The 25001-nt window shown below is 31.1% G+C and overlaps 3 protein-coding genes across 3 annotated transcripts; all 3 read left to right on the forward strand.

The window, feature by feature from the left end:
• The first annotated feature begins 5171 nt into the window (after positions 1 to 5171).
• On the forward strand, positions 5172 to 6047 carry LOC142629082 (disease resistance protein RUN1-like). The gene has a single exon (XM_075803073.1). The coding sequence runs from the start codon at positions 5172 to 5174 to the stop codon at positions 6045 to 6047; it is 876 nt and encodes a 291-aa protein (XP_075659188.1).
• Positions 6048 to 9722: 3675 nt separating this feature from the next.
• Positions 9723 to 12962, forward strand: LOC142629293 (serine/threonine-protein kinase 52-like). Its single transcript, XM_075803254.1, has 6 exons — positions 9723 to 10015; positions 10109 to 10227; positions 10999 to 11195; positions 11669 to 11843; positions 12321 to 12455; positions 12544 to 12962. The coding sequence occupies exons 1-6, from the start codon at positions 9766 to 9768 to the stop codon at positions 12739 to 12741; spliced, it is 1074 nt and encodes a 357-aa protein (XP_075659369.1). The 5' UTR covers positions 9723 to 9765; the 3' UTR covers positions 12742 to 12962.
• Positions 12963 to 21891: 8929 nt separating this feature from the next.
• On the forward strand, positions 21892 to 24972 carry LOC142629083 (serine/threonine-protein kinase 54-like). Its single transcript, XM_075803074.1, has 6 exons — positions 21892 to 22171; positions 22280 to 22389; positions 23368 to 23573; positions 23884 to 24058; positions 24559 to 24696; positions 24778 to 24972. The coding sequence occupies exons 1-6, from the start codon at positions 21892 to 21894 to the stop codon at positions 24970 to 24972; spliced, it is 1104 nt and encodes a 367-aa protein (XP_075659189.1).
• The last annotated feature ends 29 nt before the right edge of the window (positions 24973 to 25001 follow it).

The raw sequence follows: 25001 nt of genomic DNA on the forward strand, positions 1-25001 counted from the left end.
GCAGTGAATATATCCATTCTTATGTTCTATGGTTATATGTTGGCTAGCTTGGTTCAATTTTCTTGTGATGTTATTTTTTATTACTGGAAGCAAATCCCTAAGCATTTATATTGTCTTTGCATGTTCTTTTGCAGATGTTCTGCCGTGGCAGCAAGAATGATACTAGGGGTTTTAGGTAATGGTTTGTTTTGCATACTCCAAATTTTGATTAACGGTTTGGTTTTCTTAGCATGTATCTTTTTCACATTTTAAGAGTTAGAATTTTACATGTGGTTGCCTTCACAAAATTATAAGATCTCCCAGAGAAGTGCAAAAAAAAAAATAAAGATAAAAATCTTTACAACTGACCTTTCAGAGAATTCTTCATCTAGGAGATACCTGGTTTAATGTGATAGGCATATATTTTTGAATTGCTGTTATAACTACACTTATCTCTATTTGTGTCATACATTGGAAGGAAGGATTAAAATAGACATCATGTGTTGACTGTCTCTTTCTTTTGATGGTATGCTTGCTGGTTGTTTTAAGGGAATTGATTCTTACACTCTCCTTATTGTATGTTGTCTATACTCATCACCCACTTCATGTTTTAAATGTGGACATCAATAAAAAAAAATATGAATGTTGTGTGTAAATAATGTCCTTCTTTTCAATAACTTTTACAAATTATTCATATTATTAAAAAGTATGGGTAGATACATAATTACATTGAATTTAATTGTTCTTGAAATAGATAACATAATGTTTGTGCTTTGTTGGTCATTAATGCAACTATATGTTTGAGTTTAATTGGAGAATCAATGTACAATACTTTAGGAATTGTACCTAAGTTTTTCCATTAATTAATGTATCCTAACTATGGCCATGATGATGCTAGGCAATTGATACTAAATAATACCAAATAATGTTGAGGGTTTCCATTCCATATTGATGATTATTGGGTTTTCAGGCTTTAGAGCAGTCACTTGCCCAACAAGAAGAGCTTCAAGCTTATCTTGACAAGAAGAAGAAGAAGAAGAAGAAGAAGAAGAATTTGGTATGTTTTTTTTTTTTTTTGAAGGCTAATTTCGTATGTTAAGAAGACCATAACATTGGTATTTTAATTTTGTTCAAACAATCTCATATGATTCTAATTTAATTTAAAATATTTTATGTAAATAATGAGGTTCACACATTTATAAATTTCTAGGACAACACTAAGTGAAATTTGCTCTGTGATTTATGCATTTTGAGAGAGAGAGAGAGAGAGAGAGATAGCATGTTTATAAAGAGTGTGTGTTAAGGGTAGTTTTAAAGCCATGATAGGCAGTCTTCGTATTCAGCCACTGATTCTGGTCTGCAATATTTATTTACTCTCTGCAACAACAAATATTCTTGGTTAGAACTACCTACAAGTGACCAAAAACCTTGTTGGGGATCTCCACATGGTTTGGTTGTAACCTTGGGTGCTGATTATCAAGCCTACCTTCTACACGTTAGGAAAGAAAACCAAATTGTTCTTCCACCACTAAACCCAATTCGAGCACTGGCTCAATTAGAAGAGTGGTTTTGCCTTAGTAAAGTTAAAGAAACCTATTAAAAAAGAAGAAGTAAAGTTTAAAACGCGGAATTGTACAATTAATAAACGGGATTTGGTTGGCTAATTGGTTGTTGAGGGAAATGCATTAGCTGTAACAAGCTAATAAATTTATAAATTGAAAACTAAATTATGAATTGATATATAATTAATTTATAATTAATTTCTTATTCATACAGCTTATATTTAAGCCCCAATTAACATAAGCCCATTAATAAAACTTTCTATGCATTCGGTAAAAAGTAATAAAGCTTTGCTATGAGCTTCATATAGGCTTTAGATTGGAAAAAACAAAACAAAAAATAAACAATAAAACAATAAAACAATAAACAAAAAACACATCCTCAAACATCAAAAGGTGTGGCCTGTCCCACTTGGTCAATTTTTAGTCCATATGAACTCTAGCTAGAATCATGTCACTCGTCTATATATCCATTTAAAAATATGCAAGTTGTTTGTTTAACAAATTTTTTAGAATTGTAATTTCCATGAACATGAGCTTTATCATGAAATGCGAGAATTTTAATTCCTATCTTTTACATAAGAATTACTAAGGCGACACTTAATTTCAACTTTTACTCTTCCTTCTCTCTTTTATTTTTTTTCCCCTAAAACTAACTAATGAGTTGATTTTAGAAAGAAAAATTATTTATAAGTCACCTAAATAAAATGTTTATGAATGTTCAATCACATTTTTTCTATTCAAATATTATCAATAATTTCCAAATTATTAATTCATTAGTTTTACAGCTGGATACAATTTAATGCCTAATATGACAATTTTAAGTAAGACATTTCTTATATTTAAGTGTTAGTTAAAGAATATGTTAGGTCTTTATGGTTGGCCTATTCCATGATATTTATCTGTAATCAATTTCAAGTTCATTACTGTAATTTTTTCATTGTAAAAGTGGGCTGAGTTTGAGTTAGAAGCTGTTCAAAATTGATAAAGGTTTGATGTGCACAAGATGAGGAGTTGATAATCTTTTGCTCATATCTTATATAAAGTGTCAGTATAATTTTACTTGTGTTATTCATTTGCAATACCTTTGACTGTATGTTATCTCCTCCCACCATTGATGCATATGTACTGAATCCTTTTTCAGAATGTCATGTATTTGCACGGGACTAAATTGGGAGATGTTTTTAAGATGAAATTAGGTGCAACCACAGGTATGATCCCTCTAATCTGCATTTTCATTAGTGGTGAAATTTATAGGCCTACTCAAGCAATTATAATTTTATATATCAAATATATCTACACCCCATTAAAACCAAATCTTGGGAGCTTAAGATACCACAAACAACAAACTTTTATTAATACAACCTCCAAAACACGATCATCAAAAATACCACTAAAAGGTTATGCACACCAAGATAAAGTCGAATTATTCTTTTCTTGCATTGCATTTGTTTTAACTCAAAAACTGTAAATGTAAAACATAGAAAGAAAATTGAGACACGCACATTCTATATGCATGCTCAAAGGCTTTTTATTTTCTAATAGGTAAATTTCTGTAGTTATCTACTTATCTTTTATGTATAAGTTACTAAATGAATCCTAACATGTAATTTATTTTTTGTATATAATTCCAAAAAATCTTAAAGGGTGATGAATACAAATAATAAAGAACTATGGTGATGAAATTTCTTATTGCTCAACATCGTTCGTTGTAAGCTTTAGAACTGTAAAGTGCTTACATATATATATATATGTAACTTTTTCCTTGGGATACATTGTTGATTACAATGTGTTTTGTTGTGTTTAATATCTTTCTTCATTTGATGCTTTTGATGCATCGTTGTAAGTCTTTATGTACATTCAGATTTGTATGATAGGGCCATATTTGAGACATATGTAGGCCCTATCAAACAAATTTTCAAAAAAAAAAAAAAATTGTAAAACAAACATAGTTGGGACATGCATGCGTGCAGTACCCTATTGGAAAGGGAAGTGGAATTATATTTGAATGGGTGAATTTTTCGCCCTGTAAAATAGGTAACTTGTGATAGTAGGGAATTTGTTTATTTTGATAAGTTGTGTTGGAAACTTGTGATAGCAGGAATAAATCAATGAAGTTATGATAACAGGGAAAAGAAAGAAAAAAAACAGGGAAGAGGAAAAAAAAAAAAAAAGAACCTATAGCCGCGTTTTTTATAAACGCGGCTATAGTTTTTAGCTTCGAAGCTGACAGAGGGCTATAGCCGCATTTTTTAAAAACGCGGCTATAGTCCGCAGCCTATAACCGCGTTAATAAGCGCGGCTCAAGCGGGTCTATAGCCGCGTTTTTCAAAAACGCGGCTATAGACCCAAAGCCTATAGCCGTGGTTCAAAAACGCGGCTTCAGGCTTGGGCTTTAGCCGCGGTTATAAAAACGCGGCTACAGACCCGCAGGGTCTGTTGCTGCGCCGCTTAGGCGTGGGTTGTAAACGCGGCTATAGGTTATAGCCGCGTTTTTGAAACGCGGCTATAGACCCCGTTTTTTGTAGTGCCGTCTTGGTTTTATAGGCCATTTGTATAAAGCTTTGTGTCAACAGGGTATTAACACCTTTATTGATGATAACCTTCAAAGAGGAGAGGCAATTTCTGCAAGTCTACTCAAAATCATTGAAAGCTAAAGGATTTCGATAATTGTATTCTCTGAAAACTATGCATCCTCCACATGATGCTTGGATGAACTTGCTAAAATTGTTGAGTGTAAGAATAATGACCAATTAGTGTGGTCGGTTTTTTACAATGTAGATCCATCAGAAGTTCGCAACCAAAAAGGAAAGTATGGAAAAGCATTATCTAAACATGAAAAAAAATCAAAGGATAACAAGAAGTTGCAAAGTTGGAGGAAAGCTTTATGTGATGCTGCCAATTATCTGGTTGGCATTACAAGCATGAGTATGTTCCTATATTTAATGACTACTTTTATGCTCATACAATCATACAAGTTCTAATAGTTTTCTCATAAAAGAAAATTTTTAATGGTTTTGTAATGACCAGTAGATTTTATAGTTAAACAACTTCTATTTGATGGCCATCCATTTCCTTTTTTAAGTTTTCCAAATTATGGATTTTTTTTTTTTTTTGGTCATATCTTCTACTAAGGCAGTTAGCTATGGGTCAATAGTAAAAAATAAAATAACAAAATATTAGATTTTACCCAAAAAAAATTTTTAAAGAAAAACTTAATATTAGATTATCTTACCAAATAATAAGGAGTTTCTCTAATATGTGGTTTCAAATTTTTTTAGAAGAAATTCTTAGTAATTTTGTTCAAGTATTATAAGTGGGATTTCAATAAGTTTGTGCCCCTCATCTAACTAGATTTTCCAAGCAAATTCATGCTAAAAACCTAAAGCTAATTTTCTAGAAAAAATAATAATTAGAAAAAATCCTAATAAAGTTATAGTTCTTAGATCTATAAATTTAGTAGATGTAAATTGTAACGCTCAAATTGAACATCTTGAATTTAGTTCCGGTTCATACTTCAATTTTATAATTTAACTATTTATATGTCTTGTATGCTTTGTGAATGACAGCTGTACTGAATTTGAATTTATCTAAGAAATTGTTGAAGAGATCTCAAATTTTAAATTAAATCGGATGCCATTATTTGTTGCTCAATACCCTATTGGAATAAATTCTCGCGTAGAGGCCATAATTTTGCAATTAGAAATTGGGTCAGATGATGTTCGTATGTTAGGTATCTATGGCCCCGGTGGAGTGGGTAAAACAACCATTGCAAAAGCTATTTATAACAAAATATTAGATCATTTCGAAGGAATCAACTTTTTGGAAAATGTTAAAGACAAGTCAGGGACATTTGATGGCATTATCCAACTACAAGAGATACTTCTTCGTGAGACCCTAGGGATGAATGGACAACTGAAGGTGCGCAGTGAATCGAAAGGAACCGTTGCAATAGGGAACATACTTCACAATAAAAGAATTCTTCTAATTCTTGATGATGTGGATAAATTATACCAAATAGAAAGATTGATTGGAGGATGTGATTGGCTTGCTTCTGGAAGTCGAATAATTATAACAATAAGAAATAAACATTTGTTACAAACTTTAAGCATACGCCATTCGACTTACGAGGTTAAGGGATTAGATAATCATGAAGCTCTTGAACTATTTAGTATGCATGCCTTTCATAAAAACAAACCCAAGGAAGATTATTCAAAACTTATTGATCAGGTTATATGTTATGCCAAGGGCCTTCCATTAGCTCTATCAATAATTGGTGCCAATTTGCATGGAAGAAGTGAAATGGAATGGAAAAGTGCATTAGATAAGTACAAAATGATTTCTGACAAAGATATTCAAAAAGTACTCCAAGTAAGTTATCAAGAATTGGATGAAACTGAGCAAGATATTTTTCTCGATCTTGCATGTTTCTTCAAGGGTCTTTACAAGGAATGGGCTGGACCCTCAGACCCCACTCTGGCCCAACAAAGGCGCGGTATTTCGGCCTAAGCCTAGAGACTGAGATGGTGGCGAGCTTAGAGGTGATTGATAGGGGTTTGGTTTGGGTTTTGAGGGAATTGGGTCTGAAGGTTAAAGAAGAAGAAGAAGAAGAAGAAGAAAGGTTTGGAGGGGAGATTTATTGATTGATGTTGAAATATTGTTCAATTGTATGTTTGTATAAAGAAGAAGAAATATTTTTTTATTTAAAGAAGAAGAAGAAGAAGAAGATATATGGGACAGGCTCCCCTCCCGTTTATAACTCTCCCGTTTTCTCCCGTTTTAATTTAGATGACTGACACGTAGCCCACATAAAATCCAAGGGTTAAAAAATGTTCACCTCATATTAAGCTTTTTCTCTCACCTTTTTTCTCTTCGTTGCCTCTTTCTCTGACCAAGATCGTCATCCCCAAGTCACATCTCTTGCTCGCTCTCTCATTTTCCAAACCTCTTATTATCAGAAAGAGAGTTTTCAAAGATCATCATCCTCAACATTTGGTGGACTTCTGGACGGTGACAATTTGGACTGAAGCGGGATTGACTTCCTTTCCTCAAAAAATAGAACATGAATTTTATATTTTATCTCATCAATTTTTGATGTCTTGAGTTCCCATTGTTATGACTTCTCAATTTTCCCAGAAAATAAAAAGATCAATCAGCCTATGATAGTGTTTGCAATTAAGTAAAAAATTGTTAACAGACAAATCCAAATATGCCTCTTTCTTCGACCAACATCATTTCTTGACTTTCCACTGTGACATTCTCAGTTCTTGTGCACAGACCCCCAACTAGCATCTTCAGCTTTATAGGGGTTTGAGTAAATTGGATTGTAGGAGCAACAGGATTTCTTTTCTGGTTTCCAGGTGGGAAAGGGAATTGAGATTTCTCACTTCTTTATAAATGACCATATACCATCTTCTTGTGGAGATGTACAACTGAGCTAAGCTATCTTAGTTTTCTGCTTCTTTTCATTGAAACTCCTGAATTAAAAATGAAATGGGTTCTGTGGGAGAGTATTGGCAGTTTTTTAAGGCTATAAGGTAGGTTCTCTTTTCATGCCAATATAAGTTTGTGGTTGCTTCTAGAAGCTATGTTTTAGGCTGCTTGGAATACTAATGTTATAATCCAAGGATTGAATCGTAGGGCCATGAAATTTACTATGTTTGTAGTCTTGATTAAGATGATACTATTAGTCATATCTACTTTCGCAATCATTATCTTCAAATCAAATGTATAAGCAAGCTAAAATGGCAGTCCATACTTTTAAGATGGAAAATACTAAAATCACGAACTATTTTACAAAACTGCTAGTGCGGTGAATGGTTATTGGTAAATAAAAATAGTGATGTTAGTGGTGGATCTAGATGAAAACTAGTAAGAATCTGTCATATTAATAGTTTGTAAAAATATTGTACAACAGTTTGTAGTTGTAGCATTACTCACTAGCGGCTCCACGTTCAGTTCAGGGTAGTCACAAGACCACCCTGACCTGAAAAAAAAAATTATTATATATAAAATTTTTTAATTTTTTAATCCTCAAAAAATATTTGTGACCACCCTAAATTTTTTTAGGCCCAACATAATTAAATTTTGGACAAAATTTGGTAACAAACTTAGTTGTAAACTAAGACTATAACTCTATTCAATTTTGTATTTTTTATTATACGTGAATTTTGACAAATTCACAAATAGATTACATTTTTTTTTATCCTTCATACTTACAAAATTTCAAGAAAATCATAGTTATGTCATCAATCAAATATTTAAATTTCAAATTTTTGTAGTCTAAATTTATACATAAAAAATAAATTTAAAGATCAAAATAAAATGACATACGATTGACATAAAATTTGACATACCTTTTAAAAATATAAAAAACATGCAATTTAAAAATTAAATTTACAAAATATGTGGCCATGTTAATTTATTTATTTAATGAAAGTTCGTAGCCAAATTTTGTCCTTAAATTTTAGTCCCCTTAACAATATATTAGGTCCTTACAAACAAAATAAAAAATCCCAAGAAAATTTTTATCTAAATAAAATTTTGATAGAGATGTAACTTGCAACATTGGTAACGAAACTATCAAGCAAAAATTTCAAAATTAAAAAAAATAACAAATTGTAGAAGGAAATTGTAAGACTTTTTGTATTTCTGTGTGTGCGGTTTTTTTTTTTGGATCAAAATATGAAGTTCTCTTTTAATTAAATTTTGTGTGATTTAAATTTCTTAATGACCACCTTGAAAAATATTTCTAGAGCAACCACTGGCATTACTCACTTAAAGATTGATTTTCTTTCGGATGAAAATTTACTCTTGTCATGGTCAAGCATAATTATGCTTACCATATTTTAGAAAGAGATGTTGGAGTATAGATTCTACCATCAGGTGGGCTTTCATTCTATGTATTGAATATGAGTTTGTTCGATAATTTAATGTATTCTCTTCTTTCCTGAGAGTTCCAAGCAAATCCTCACGTAAGTGCAATATTATTTATTTGCTCAAATTATTGGTCTAATACAAGTAAATATTTTTGTGAGAAGATATATTATAATGACAATTTTTCATTTTAAACCCTATAGTTTTAGGGTATAACAAATTAAACCCTGAGTTTTAAAAAAATAAAAAAATAAATTCTTAACGTATATAAAAGCTCAAATATAATATCATTCTATTTACATGTATAGTTGCCAGGTTTAATCTGTTATATTTTTTTTTTTATTAACCTCACTCTGATTTTATGAATATAATTTTGAGCATCTCGATATGCATGCTAAATGCTTGCCATTGAGCGAAGTCCAATTAATATATTTATTAGCAAAAATATTTTACTATATGCTCCATGAGTTTGTTTAAAAATCACAAAATATTCAAAATGACGTAGCTAAAGGAAGTTGGTATCTCATATTATACGTACACCCACCAAATCTGGTCGGAGTTTGATGATCTCGTTGCAGCATCATGCTCAAAATTTCATACCCATACGCAATCTCTCACCTGGTCAAACTTTTAACAATCTTTTTTTTTTTTTTTTGGGGGGGGGGGGGCTTTTGAGTCTTTGACTTACGCTGTAGTTAATACTTGTTACGCACATCTTGTTGTACACATGCAAAAATTGCATTAAAAATGTGACTTGAATTGTTACTTTTAGACTTTGAAAAATACTTGTTACACATTTTGTTGCGCACACACGAAAATTGCTCTGAAAACATAACTTGAAGTTGTGCTCTTAGACTTTGATCTCGCCTCAATTGGAGTATTGTGCTTGCAGACATGCCATCAGTGTTCAGATATGTTGAACAACCATGCACCAAATTCACTTTTGTGTCACATGCAAATCTTCTTAGTCAAGACTCAAACGTACGTGTGCTTCCCAAACCAAAGGAATACAAGTTCAAGGCAGGCAATTCTGGATTTTTTAGATAGAGGATTGCTTATTTACTTGTACAAAGGAAACAGTAGGCATGTAGGAACATATAACTTGTCTCTCTTATCAAAATCTAAAACTACTTACGTGTGGTTACCAAAAAAAAAAAACTACTTACGTGTTATATTAATGTTATAAAGTATAAATGTGAACTTTAAAATTAATAAAATAAACTCGACCAACTTGCCTTGACGTAATAGAAAACCTTTTTCCACTTTAATATTCATTTCATCCAAACCTTCTTAAAGAGAATTCAATTTGTTGATTATCCCAGCAAAGCAAAAGCCTCAAAGAGACAGAGATATGGAAGAACCGAGTAAAGGGGTTGTGAGGGCGGACATGTTAGAAGACATAAAGAGGATAGACGAGCAACTTCAGAGGCATCTAAACCGAGTATGGGCAATGCAGAACCTTGACAAAGAAAATAAAGTGAGTCTCACCCAAAAACAAGACTGGGAAATTGATTCCACCAAGCTTATCATAAAACAAGTGATTGCTCATGGTGCCTTTGGTACCGTCTATAGAGGCCTCTACGATGGCCAAGACGTCGCTGGTGATTGCAGTTTCTAAGCCTCTTTTCTTTCTTTAAGAGATTTTAGATTCAGATTTCAGTGACCCCATTTTTTTCTGTATTATAAATTCTTAGTTAAAGTCTTGGACTGGGAAGAAGGACAAAGAACAGAAGCTGAAATAGCATTGCTTAGGACTTCTTTTAGACAAGAGGTTTCTGTTTGGCATAAGCTTGATCATCCTAATATTGCTAAGGTACGTAATGAATTTACTCTCTTAATTTGATGTATTTCCTTTTTTTGGGAAAAAAAAAGGAACAGTTTAATTAATCTATACGTGAAAACATTTCTTTGCAAAAATTTATAATTTTTGGTTGATTTTCACGTGTGAATATGAGATAGAAATTAAAATTCAGTTGCATGTTTAATGAATACTGGCATCAATCTTAGCCTAGTTGCATATTCGATATTACTTGATACCTCTTTCACATTTTCCTAAGTCTTGCTCATTTGTATTAATTAAGAGAAAAATGTATAATTTTGGATATATATATATACATAGTCGTTCCAGCCAACAAAAGTAAACCATATATTGTCAAACAATGTGTATTTCTTTTTAAAAAAATTTATAGCAAAAAAAAATGTATTTCTTAAAATTAGTAGTCAATAAATAAAATAAAATAAATTTAAAATTTTTTATTGATTAAGAGAATCGTGTGGTTGTCCTCCTATTATTGCATTGCAATAAATGTTGCTTTTCATTTAGCATGAACTTTCTTGATTCGTATAACTACTTGCATTGACAATGTCGGATCATGCTAGTGCCTTCCATATTCATCCCAAAACAAAAAACCAAAAAAAAAAAAAAAAAATTGCCTTCTAGGTACAAAAGAGAGAGTTTTTTGACTCTCTCTCTCTCTCTCTCTCTCTCTCTCTCTCTATATATATATATATATATATATATATATAACCCTGATTCACATGCCCATAGATCTCATTTTTCTTTATTTTTATTTTTTTTCCTCAGTTCATAGGAGCTACATTGGGTACATCAGGCTTAAAATTCCAAACGCAAAAAAAGCGAGTTGACATGCAAAATACTGCTGGTTGTGTTATTATTGAGTATTTTCCTTGTGGTACTCTAAAATCTTACCTGACAAAGAACCGGGAAAGGAAGTTGGCTTTCAAAAATGTCGTACGAATTGCACTGGATCTTGCAAATGGGTCAGACAAATTCCTATCCCACTTCAATTCTCTTACATTTCTCTAATGTTGCAACTTACATTAATTAAATACTATTTGGGTTTCATAAGTCTAAGGAAAACATTTTCATAAACATTTTCTCACAACTGCTTACATGTCATGTGGTGATTGGTAATTTGTTACATGATAAAAACGATGTGAATGTTCAACTCACCTGAATGGGACAAGTCTAGTATCACACATGTATTTTGCCACAATTTGCACGTCTCATGAAGCGGATATATTGGATTACTTTTTACCAAATACCAATAGTAAATCAATGTATAAGTGATGTATTTAATCACAAGTAGTTCACGCATGTGCAAATTGTGGCAAAATGTTTAACAAAGATGTACATCTTGAAGCATTTCAAATAGTCCATGCCCAGTAGTTTATTGTAGTAGCACATAAACAACTAATTACTTAAGGAGACTCTACCCTCTTCTTCCTTATAGGTTGAGTTACCTTCATTCTCGGAAGATTGTTCATAGAGATGTAAAGACAGAAAACTTGCTTCTTGACAAGAATCTTACTCTAAAGATAATAGACTTTGGTGTCGCACGTCTTGAAGCTTCAAATCCTATTGACATGACTGGCAGTACAGGGACCCTTGGCTATATGGCTCCTGAGGTATAGTTCCTATTGTAATTATTTGACTTTGTTACTTTACAATTTTAGAATTTATAGTTTTTTTTGCTTTATATTTTGCCATTTTTTCAGCTTAGAATTTTCTTTACAACCAGTCAAATAAGAAAGTTGTGGCAAAGTGTGTAAAATTGGCTGTGATCCTATAATTGTTGTTAATGTTGTGCTGGGCTAGAGTGAGGTGCCATGTGAGCGAGAATGTGAATATTTGGGTGAAAAATTTTGTGCTTGTAACAAGGTTGTGTAGAAACTTTACTAAGTGATACTATGTAGAAGCAGGGAATTAAAAATAATTGCCCATATATTCTATAAATTAAAAGATTCTAAGATTTTTTTTGGTCACTTTTAAGAACATCTGACCAAGATTTATTAGTACTATTGTTTTCCTTTAGTTAATTTTTGCAAATAATTCCTGAATCCAATACATTTCTAGCTAAATCATATGATGTCAATTTGATGCAGGTACTTGAAAATAAACCATATAACAGAAAATGTGACGTGTACAGTTTCGGAATTTGCTTGTGGGAGATATATTGTTGTGATACGCCATATCCTAACCTTAAATTCTCAGATCTGACTTCGTCTGTTGTTTATCTGGTATATAATTTCCTTCAACTTATCTATCTTTGATATGTATTATTGCACATTAAATAAAGCTTGACAAATTTTGTACTTAAAAATGTAGAGCATGAGGCCAGACATACCAAGCTGTTGCCCAAATTCTCTAGCAGAAATTATTACACGATGTTGGCATTCAAACCCCAACAGAAGACCAGAGATGAAAGAGGTAGTGACCATGTTAAAAGCCATTGACACTTCAAAAGGCAAAGAGATGACACCTTTGTATGGATCACAGGGCTGTTTATTCTTCTGCTGCCAGTGAGGACCTTCAAGTTGTACTTATCTAAATCAGGGAGCAGAAAAGCTTGTAATATAACAAACATATTCAATTTGTATAGAATGCTTTCAGTATTTCTTTGTTATATTATATTTATTGGGAAAACGATGCTAAGCCTCTATTATTAACAAAAAGCCCCACATCACTTTGTATGAACTATATGTATCTCTTTGTTTGTTCATCTTTTTTAAGTCTTTCCTGAGCAAGGACGGAGTCGGGAACTTGGAGTTAGGGGCGAAAATATAAACAAACAAAAAATTTTGAAACTTCAAATAAGCATCCATTTAGTATTAATAAACTATCAACATATAAAAAGATACAAAATTATTGTTTCTTAATACAATACAATGTAATCAATTATGAAAAGAAAATTCAACATTTTTTTAAATCTTCGAAATCATTTATGATTGAATCCGTACTAAATGTCGCATCAATGTCCCTTTTAATAAATAACATCATAGCGTTTGCAAAAAATTTATCTTCCATTTCGTTGCAAATGTCAACTTTAGTGACATTCCTAATTACAAATGTTCACTCCGTAGTTGTAGTAGAAACTAAAAGAGCAAGCAAAAGCTTATAACCACTCTATAAACAAGTAGGTAGTATTCTAATTTTCTAGGTCCCACCATCCACTCAAAAAGTATGATCACTCTAGTTCTATCTAAAATTTTTTAAAGGGCTATGCTATTTATTTTGAGTAAAATTGGTTATTTGGGCTTTTCAAATTATAATAAATAAATAAATAAACTTTGCTATTGGCAATTTTTGTTGTTGAACTAATTTTTTTTTAACTTATTAACTTTGTTTTAGATTTTAGATTTTAGTACTAAAATTATTAAATTTTGAACCAAATTATACGAATTATTAAATTTTGAACCAAACTAAAACTAAGTGTAATTTTATTGAACTAAAAACAATAAGTGATGTATTTAATCACAAGTACTTAGATTTTGAACCAAATTATACGAATCCTACTTAGATTTTAGATCTTAAATAAAACTACTTAGACTTTGTCTACACTTATTTATTTATTTATTTATAAAAGTATAAATTTATTAATACTTCAAGAGAAATATACATCAAAAGCAGCCATAAACTATCCAAATTTATATCGAAAAATGGTTTGTTTTCAATTTTAGTATTTTATTAATAATAATTAGATGATGATGCATTTTTATCAATTTTTTAAAATTATTAGTACTAAATTTTGCAATTAGTTAAAACTGCATGCCACTCGCAATTGATGACGAGGGCTAGTATATAATTTTCCTTTTTTCTCCTTTTTGGTTAGTATTTTAAATATAGGGTAAACTAAGTATTTGTTCCTTAACCTTTACACTACATGTCAATTTGGTTCTTGACCTTTCAAATGTGTTAATTTGGTCTTTAACATTTAAATATTGTGTTAAAATAGTCTATAAAATTAAATGATAGATGAAAAATACTGATATGGCTAACGGCCCAAATAAAAATTCATTTTTATACCATGTATAATGCCACATGAAATAAAAAATTAAATTAAAAAATTTTGGTCATAAGAATCTGCTTTAAAATTTTAATTATAAAATAAAGTAAAGAAAATCATTTGAACCCAAACACCCTTCAAACCAAGACCCATGGCAACCCTTCTCCTCCACCAATTTACAAAACCCACGAAAACCATCATTGTGCAGTCGAGACTATGAGCTCGTTTCTTCAAGCTCTGCCCAACCTATACAAGGTGTTGTTCGCTTTCTCTCATCCATTACTAGTGGCTTATGTAGCAGTCGGCATTCCTACGTGCTCCTTCTTGCCCCCAGTAAATAAAGCTGTACAAATAGCATAGGCTACAAGTGCAAGAAAGTAAGAAATTATTTGAGGAGATGAGGATGGAGGCTCACGTACGGTTCCCATGCCTCTATCGCCCAACCCACTTACCGTCGCCCTATTTGATTTCACTCCCATATTTCAATTGCATACACGACGTTGTCATTGTCTTTACTGCTTGCATCGTCATTGGGCATAATGTGTTTTCTCTTTTGGGATGTTAATTGGATTGAGCATCAACGCCAGCTGGTAGTTCCCTTGTTTTGTTGCCCAAAACAAAGGACGAAATTGGTGGTGAAATTTCATATTCTAAATTTGAGTCATTTTCCTAGTAGATCAACAAGTAAGAATGTTTTCCTTGGTTTGAAAAGTGGTGCAAGAGATGGGTTGCCGTGGGTCTTGATTTGAAGAGTGTTTGGGGTTCAAATGATTTTCTATTTGGATGCTGAGAAAGTGATGAGAATATTCTAAAATGGTTTTACTTTATTTTATAGTTTTCATTTTTCATTTTTCATTTTTCATTTTTAGAGCATATTGTAATTTAATATATTTGATATTTCAACAAATTCTTAATTTTATTTTTTATTCCATGTGGCATTACACATGTCATCTAATGTGGCCTAAAAATGATTTTTTATTTGGGCTATTAGCCACATCTACATTTTCCATCCATTATTTAACAACTAGTAAGTTACCCGTGCAATACACGGATAATATTGTAATATTTTATATAAGATGATTTTGGAGAATGTTGTAGATGTATTATAGCATAGTTGTTATAAAACTTTATTAGTAATGAGTTTATCAAAAAAAACAACAATTATAAATTGCATACACATATTCATTATAATTATTCAATTGAAATAATGAAAAAAAAAAAAACTTTGAAGAAAAATTATAGAATAAAATTTTTTATAGAATGTGTCTTTCTCTCTCCTTAATTCTAAAACAAAATACACATCTCAAACACCCACGGTTAATCACATCGTTTACAAAACCCACAAATTTACAACATCCGACGTTGACATCAAAATCGTAATCGCCATTGTCACTCAATATAAAACGCAAACCCTCCTTCCTTGGTTATAGCCAACTCAAACGGGGTAGGAGCAAATGAAGCAACAATGTTAGAGTTAGGTAAGTGTCGTTGAAAGATTGAAGGTAAATGACATTATTTTTTGTCTATGTGTATTTGACATGGAATAGCATGAAGGGCAATAAGTAGATATATATAAACGGCTAGAAATGCAAGAGGTGAAAAAGTGAATTAAAATGCAAAGTGTTTTGTGTGTATGTGTGAGAGATAAAATGTCTTCAAACATTGAACCAAATAATACAAAGAATATCTTTTTTTAATTAGAAAAGTCTTAAAACATTGAACCAAATAAAACCAAAAGTCAATAATTAATTTGTTCTTACCTTTAATGTGAGTTAAGGTATTTTAATTCTCTTCATAGAGTGTGCCACGTGGCAGAACCTCATACTCTCCCATATGAGGTCTCTGCTTTTATATATATATATATTAATAATAACCATTTTGACACAGAGCCAAAACGTTAGAGACCAAATTGACACATTTAAAAAATCAGGGACCAAATACATAGTTTACCCTTAAATATTTTATTGTCCAAATCTTAAAAGACCATCCACGTAATTTTAACCAAACCATTGAAAAAAGATTCAACATAAGCGTAACTGATAAAGAAAGCAAATCCACAATGGTTTTTAACAGTGAATTATTTTAGCAATCCACAATGGATTGCGTACGTACTTACCTACTAAAATAAAGAACAAGAAAGAGATATAGTGAAGGAAGAAGGAATGATCATGTGAGCAGCAGTTGTGTTCTACGTTGTTGGAAGGATCGAAGATTTAATATAAGGAGAGAAAAAATTACATGGGAGTCCTTCCAAAAAAAATCTCGCCCGCAATAGTCAATCAACAAATATAAGTATTGGTCAACAAATATAAGTGTCAGTTTCAACTTTCAAGTCTCTAAGAGGGAGACTCATACACTTACACTTAGATTAGGTTAGAGTAGAGTTCTATAAAAAAAATTTAAAAAATTAAAGATTTAATAAGAAAAATTAAAATCCTTGTACATGTCCCGCCAAGAGTTAATGTGATAATGTAAACTCTTTTAAACTATTTTATTGGATTAATTCAGCTACTTAAATTTATGTAGTGCAAATTATGTTATTCACACCACGGTTAATTATACTCAGATTCTCTCCAAGAAGTACTATTAATGAATTGTAAATTATATTTGAAAGTTTCAAGGTATTATTCATCTCTCTTCTTACTAAGAGCATCCATAGCCCAAAATCTCATCCTATTCTACTTTACCATCTCAAAAAACTACTTTATCAATTTATACAATACTATTTTACAATCCTCCACCATCCCAACTTTTATTTTACAATACAATACATTAAAATAACATTTCTACACAATAAAATAATATATCTCAAAATCACCAGTATTTACCATACAACACATTATTTATTCTTTTCTCTCTCATTCTTTCTATTCAAGAACAACCACAAACCCACCAGCGCTACAACCACCATCACCACAAGCCCACCACCGCTGCACTACACACATCTGACACCACCACCACCAGCAACCCATAATCTACCGTCAACACCAAAAAAAAAAATCTGAAAATCTGAAGAACCCACGACCAAAGCCCAAACCCAAACCTGTCCACCAAATCCACAGCCAAAACAACCCACCCGTCCACCACTCCCCCACTCACCACAAACCCATGCCACCAAACCAACCAACCAACCACCACCACCAATGAAAATCTGAAGAACACCACCCTCTCCGACCATCAACACCACAAAAATCAAAAAAAAAAAAAAAAAGCAACCCACGGTCCCCACAACTCGCGGTGGCAAACCCAAAACCAGATCCATGGCAAACCCAAACCATCGAAACCCACCCATAGCAAACCCCATCAAAACCCATTCCAAAAATCCAACACAATCAACACAAACCAACACCAATCCATGTCACTGCCGTCAACCAGAGAGAGAGAAACCAAGCCACGTTGCCGCCGTCAGCCAGGCCAATCTGTCGTGGTGTGGTGGCTATGGGTTTTGGGTCTAAAGAGAGAAGGAAGAGAGCAAAGAAATAACGAGAGAGAGAGAGAGAGGAGAGAGAAAGTATTGGAATTGTTTAATAAAAAGAAGGAGAGAAAGAGAATTAAATAATAGTATTTAGGTTTACAACTCAATTACAGTGCATTCTACATTTAGAATTACACTGTAGCTGAATTGAAAAAAAATTTGCAATTGTTGGCTTTTACAAGTTCTAATGGAGTGACGTTTTTGGGCTTACATTTGCAATTTGTCATATGGGCTATGGATGCTCTAAAGATATCCTATAAAATCATTGATGGCTGAGGCCAAAGAATTTAACTCACTGGGACCAAAACATAAAACAAAAACAAAGAAGATAAATACATAATATTTTTTAAAAAAACTAAGATGGTGAGTGTGACTACACCAAAATAAAATAAAAAATATATATAAAGTTGGAAGAAATTCATTATATTATAAAAATTGTAATGAATTTAGAATTCTAATCAATATAGGAGTTATATGAGAAGAAGAACTATTGACAATAAACGTGGTGCATAATTATTTTTACTAGCTAAGTTTTGGCACAATGTTTTATTATTAGTTTCCTCTAATATTTCAATATTTTTTGTTAAACGCTTCAACTAGTTGGCATCTCTTTGTGAACACATCCAATGTTCAAATCTCCACTCCCAAGTCCCAACTATTGAATGCATAAAAAAATATTTCAATAATTTCCCTAAGACAATAAGACTAATGTAGTGATTTTGATCATAATATATGTATTTAAAAATTGTATGATATAGTGACTAATATAAATAGGTATGTTTCATGCCTACTAAAGAATGCAATTATTGTTTTTTTTTTTTTTTTGTTAGACTTTGTTTCAATTGTTACAAAAGCAACTAACATTTGAGCAAGAATAATATATTTCAAATCAATTATTTCTCATATAATTCTTAGATAAATTAATGACATCAAAATATCATTATATATATTATATGTCACTGAAAGGATTAGGATATATAAATGGTAAAGATTAATTTTAGTGAATTCACATATATTTAATTTGATGGCATTTATGGCAATTCTTGTCGAAACAACTAAAAATAAGGAAGAAGAATGTCATATTCTAAATTTTTTGTCGTTGTTATTGTTATTGTTATTGTTATTATTATTCCAAATAAAAATTGTTTCTTATATAGAATTTATATTTAAAAAATCATATAAATTCTTTTAATATATGAGTAAACAATTAATTCACAACTATAAATAATTAATGTTTGGATTTTTTCTGTTGGCTAATATAATGAATTAATAGTTTGATATAATGAAAACTTTGTTGAGATGAAAACCTAAATAAAGAGAATATCAAAGATTGTGTCACGTGAGAAAACCTCATATTCTTCCACATAATATCGCTTTATATATATATATGGACAAAACTTAGATACAGTACCTTATATGTTGTTTCTTAGGTTCCTTCTTAAGATTCCACCATGTGACTACTTAACTAAAAAATACACTTCCTTCTCATGAGAAAAAATCTAAGTACTGTAGTTAAGTCTTGCCCTATATATAATATTGTCTGGCTAATTAGAGGTATGTGCAATATTTTATCATAAACTTATAGAATACATAATTTATTTGAGGGACAATAAAAAAAATTATTATATAACTTTAGAACTCTAATCTACCATTCCAATATTTTCATAGACATAGTCACATAGCTGCTAACATATAGATAATATAGGTAATACTATGAATTAAATATGAGGCAATTACAAAAAAGTGTTAAGCTTCTATACAACAAATAAGAGGTGCATGTCTTATAGCTGAAATTTAGGTAGCTAAAAAGCTTAGGTCTATTCAAGAGAGACATAGTTTGACTACAAACTTAGTTAGAGCTTTAAGCTACAACTCACAATAGGGAGATGAAATGCGTCGTTGTACTTAACTACACTTAAGTGATTGTATACAATTGAATTATGTGCATTAATGCACATGACAAACACGTGTTATCTTCGTGAGTTGTAGCTTAAGGCTCCAACCAAGTTTCCAATCAAACTTTGTGCATTCAAGAATGACACATGATATTTGTAATGCTTATAGATTCCTTCCCTATGAAAAACAAAAAGGAGTAAACTGCATTGGTACAACAACCATCAACCAATTATCTTATAATGACATTTGTAGTTATATATAATGCAATGTCTGCATTTGAATTTTTTTTTCTAATGGATCTGCAATAGAATGAGTTTTGTAAATGAATTGCACTTTTATTAACAATAATAATATTAATGAAGAAATATATTAGAAGTAGTTATTACCTTTAGGTGGTTGTTGAATGCCTTTTAATTTGTACACTATGTTCTTAGTGTATCTTTCTTCTTCTTTGTCATTGCTCTTTATTAAAATATGTACTTTCAGAGCTTTTTACTCAAGGCAAAGCAACATGTATACATTTAACATTTGGTTTGAAAAAAAAAATCAAATTAATATCAACATTTAACAAAGTAAGATGTGTATGTAATCTAAGTATTAAAATAGTATTAATATAAAGAGCAAGTTTTAGGTACAGTACTTAGGTACTATTCTCTAGGTTCCACTTTTAAGATTCTGTCATGTGAATTTTTTCTCATATGATGAAAGTGTATTTTTTAGTTAAGTAATCACATGGCTGAATCTTAAGAAGAGAATCTAAAGAACAACACTTAAGGTATTGTACCTAAGTTTTATCCTAACATAAAATTAACACATCAATCAGCTCAGTATATTATAAACTACTTCTAGTACATAACCTTTTCTTTTTCTTTCAGGTTAGTATTTTAAATATTTTATTGCTCAAATCTTAAAAGACCTTCCACGTAATTTTAACCAAACCATCGAAAAAAGATTCAACATAAACATAACTAAAGAGAAAGCAAAACCACAGTGATTTTTAACAGTGAACTATTTTAGGATTATGTGTTTGCCCACGTACAGAAAGAGATATAGTGAAGGAAGAAGGAATGATCATGTGAGCAATTATTGTGTTAATAAGGGGGGAAAATCACATGGGACTCCTACCAGAAGTTAAAGATATATATTTTTGTTAATAAAATTACAGTATTTCATATAAAATAAAAAATTAATATCACCATGCACCCTTTATGTGATAATCACTCCACAAGTTTAAGTGCTTGAAAGAATGTGGAGTCAAGTATCGGGTTCAAATGTGCCGGAGGAAATTTCACACATATACACTTAGGTTATGTTAGAGTAGAATTTTATCTCAGATTAAAAAAAACTAAGTTAAAAATATAATGAGGAAAATTAAAAACCATGTAAATGTTGGAAAATTCTTAGGTATTTCCGGCATATGGAAAAATTATGCTCCCTTCTTTCACATTTATGGTAGATTTCAGTATGAATTTAATGAGTGGACCTCACCATAAATGTGAGAATATGGAGCATCATTCTCTGTGTTTCGAGAGTACCTAAAAATTATCTGTAAATGTCTTGCCAGATAAGGTAAACTCTCTCATTATAGGATTAGTTGAGCTAGTTAAATTTATGAAGGTGTGCAAAATATGTTACTCCTACCACGGTTATAAACAGATTCTCCTCAAGAAGTACTGTTAATGAATTGTAAATTATATTTGAAAGTTTCAGGACACCATTCATATCTCTTCTTACTAAATATATCTTATAAAACCATCCGAGGCCAAAGAATTAAACCCACTGAGACCAAAAAAATAAAATTAAAATAAAAACAAAGAAGATAAAGGTGAGTGTGGCTACACCAAAAAAAAATAGAAAATATATAAAGTTGAAAGAAATTTATTATATATAAAAATTGTAATGAATTTAGACTTCTAATCAATATAGAAGTTATAAGAGAATAAAAACTATTAATAATAGTGATGTATCAGGAATAAAAATAACACTCAACAGATAAATAAATAAAATAATAAATAAAGAAGCGAATCCCAAAAAAGCTGATCACACAAATTCTAAAAAAGAAGTTCATATCAACAAAACTACTAATTACTCACACAAATTCTAAAAAAGAAGTTTATATCAACAAAACTACTAATTCCTTATTTTGTGTTTATCCTAGTTTATCAAAAAAAGAGTTCTAGGGTTCGTATAATTGTAGTAGTATATATTGAAAACAAAGGAAAGGATTTGTATTCATGTATTCATTATACGAGGAAAAAAAAAATCTATTCGTATATATTGAAAACATATTGAAGAAGTTATGAAAGAAAGGAGTAAGGGATTTGTGAGGGAGGAAATTAAGAGAATAGACGAGCAGCTTCAAAGGAATCTAAGCCTACGGAGCATGCAGAAGCAGAAACTTGACGATAAAGGCATGCAGAAGCAGCAGAACCTTCATGATAAAGAAAAGAAGAAAGTGAGATTTACAGAAAAACAAGACTGGGAAATCGATCCCTCTAAGCTTATCATAAAACAAGTTATTGCTCCTGGTGCCTTTGGTACTGTTCATAGAGGCATCTATGATGGCCAAGACGTTGCTGGTAATTACAATTTCTATGCTTTTCTTATCTCTATATGTGTTTACATCAACTTTTTCGATGCAGATTCCTTGTTTTTGTTTTTCTTAATTTATTATAAATTCTTATTAGTTAAAGTCCTGGAAGAACAAAGAGCAAAAGGTGATATAGCTTCACTTAGGATTGCTTTTACACGGGAGGTTTCTATTTGGCCTAAGCTTGATCATCCTAATATTGCTAAGGTGCGTATAATCCTATGAATTTGCACTCTCTTTGATGTAGATAGATAAATTCTTTGCAAAAATTTATATTGTTTGGTTGATTTTTTCATGTGTGAACATGTAGATAGATATTAGAGTTTATATTATGAATAGTGACATCAATCTTAGCCTAGCTAGTTGTATATAATTACTTGATACTTTTCTATATTTCCAAGTTCATTATTTGTATTATGAGAAAAGCCTTCCATAATCGCCCTAATCAATACAGGTCAACTATTATATATGAATTCATTGACAACGTGGACTCCTTGAAATCAGCTGTTAATAATTATTTTTAAAATAAAAAAAAAACTTCTTATTTATTGGGAGAAGCATGCAGTTGTTCTCTCCTTTATATTGAATGATTTTTCAGTCCATAAAATAAAAAAATAAAAACATAAATAAAAAGTATATATACTCTTTGTTTTTTCTATCAATGTTGATAAATATTGCTTTATTTTCACCATTAAACAAAGTTTAATTACAAAATTGGTTGTAATCTTAGACTACAATTTTACTCAATAAAATAAACATTAATACATATTAATATGATTTTAAAAAAAATTAAAATCTAACCATTAAATAGAATATTATTTACACTCTTAATATACTAATACTGTATCGGATATTATTTACTATATCATCTATAAGTTTATATTTTATGTATAATTTTAAACTAAAAACTTGTGATTTAAACAATTTATTGATGGCATAACTATTAATCTTTAATTTTCTAAAAATTTTGCAAGTATGAAAGATATAAGAAGAAGATATAATTTAATGATGAATTTATCAAAATTCACCTCCAATAAAAAGATATTAAGTAAGGTTGTTTAGCTGCTCTTGAGCATAAGTGCCTTTCATGGACAAAAGAGAGAGTTTTGAGTCTTTTTCTCTTGCTAAATATATAAATCTTATTTACATGCCCTAACATTCTAGATGAATTTCTTTTTTTCTCAGTGCCTTGGAGCAACATTGGGCACATCAGGCTTGAAATTCCATACACATAACAAGCAAATTGACATGCAAAGTGATGCAGCTACTTCTGCTAGTGTTATTATTGAGTATCTTCCTTGTGGTACTCTAACATCTTACCTAAGAAAGAATCGGAAAAGGAAGCTGGCTTTCAAAACTGTAGTACGAATGGCATTAGATCTTGCAAGAGGGTCAGACAAATTCCTTTCCCACATCCATCCTTACTTTCATTCAATGTTCCAACTTATTTAAAAACATTTCACAATTATTGACATGACCTGTTATGATTGGTGCATTGAAAAAATAAATAAATAAAAGATGTAATGATGAACCCAAGTGAAAGTAACTTTGTTCTAATCATAGCAGGCAATGTCAACAGTCGGGAAAAATGATGTCCCTAGCATTACTCTTTTGGTTTAGGCTTTTCAAAATGTCCATGACCAGTAGTTCATTGAAGTAGCACTTCAACAACTAAGTACTTTACCTTCTTCTTTTTTATAGGTTGAGTTACCTTCATTCTCGGAAGATTGTTCACAGAGACATAAAGACAGAAAACTTGCTTCTTGACAAAAATCACACTCTAAAGATAATTGACTTTGATGTTGCTTGTCTTGAGGCTTCAAATCCTAATGAGATGACTGCTAGATTAGGGACCCTTGGCTACATGGCTCCTGAGGTATATTGTTTGTTGCTTTGACAGTTCTGCTTTGCTTTTTTAGAATAGTCTTTACTAACACACAAGTTCACAAGTAGAAATTTCACTTAGGCAATGCTATAGAAGCTTTTACTTCTTTTTTTCTAACTTGTTTTTCAACTTAAATATATTACCTTAAATGCCTCACATTCTCCAATTGAAGTCAAACACTTAGTTGCAATGAATTTAATTGTCATTGGGAAAAAGAACATTATTTATGTTTTACTGATCAATGCAATAAGATGTTTGAATTTGATTAAGGAACCTAATATACTTTTGTACCTAAGTTTCACTTTTTCCTTTCTTTCCGGCTAAGAAGTGATGCTATGGAAGCTGAATTAGACATAATTGCCCATACATTGTGTAAATTAATTGCTATAAGAATTTAGATTATTATTAGTTTTGTTTTCCTTTATTTGATGTTCCACAATAATTCTTAAATCCAAGACATTCTTAGCCTAATATGTCAATATAATATGCAGGTACTTGAAAGTAAACCATATGATAGAAAATGCGACGTTTACAGTTTTGGAATTTGCTTGTGGGAGATATATTGTTGCGATGTGGCACCATATCCTAATGTTATATTATCAGATCGATCTTCAACTGTTGTTTATCAGGTATATAATTTTCCCTTCTACCTATCTGTGACACAAATTATTGCACATCAAATCAAATAAAGTTTGACATATTTTGTGCAGAATATAATACCAGAGATACCCAAATGTTGCCCAAGCTCTCTAGCAGAAATTATGAGGAAGTGTTGGGATGTAAACCCCAACAATAGACCAGAGATGGAAGAGGTAGTAATTATGTTAAAAGCCATTGACACTTCAAAGGGAAAAGGGATGAAAACTTTGTATGGACCACTGGGCTGTTTACTCTTCTGCAGATGAGGATCTTAAATTTGTATTTGTACATATCA

The sequence above is a fragment of the Castanea sativa genome, chromosome 3 (genome assembly GCF_040712315.1).
Source record: "Castanea sativa cultivar Marrone di Chiusa Pesio chromosome 3, ASM4071231v1".
NCBI classification, from domain to species: Eukaryota; Viridiplantae; Streptophyta; class Magnoliopsida; order Fagales; family Fagaceae; genus Castanea; species Castanea sativa.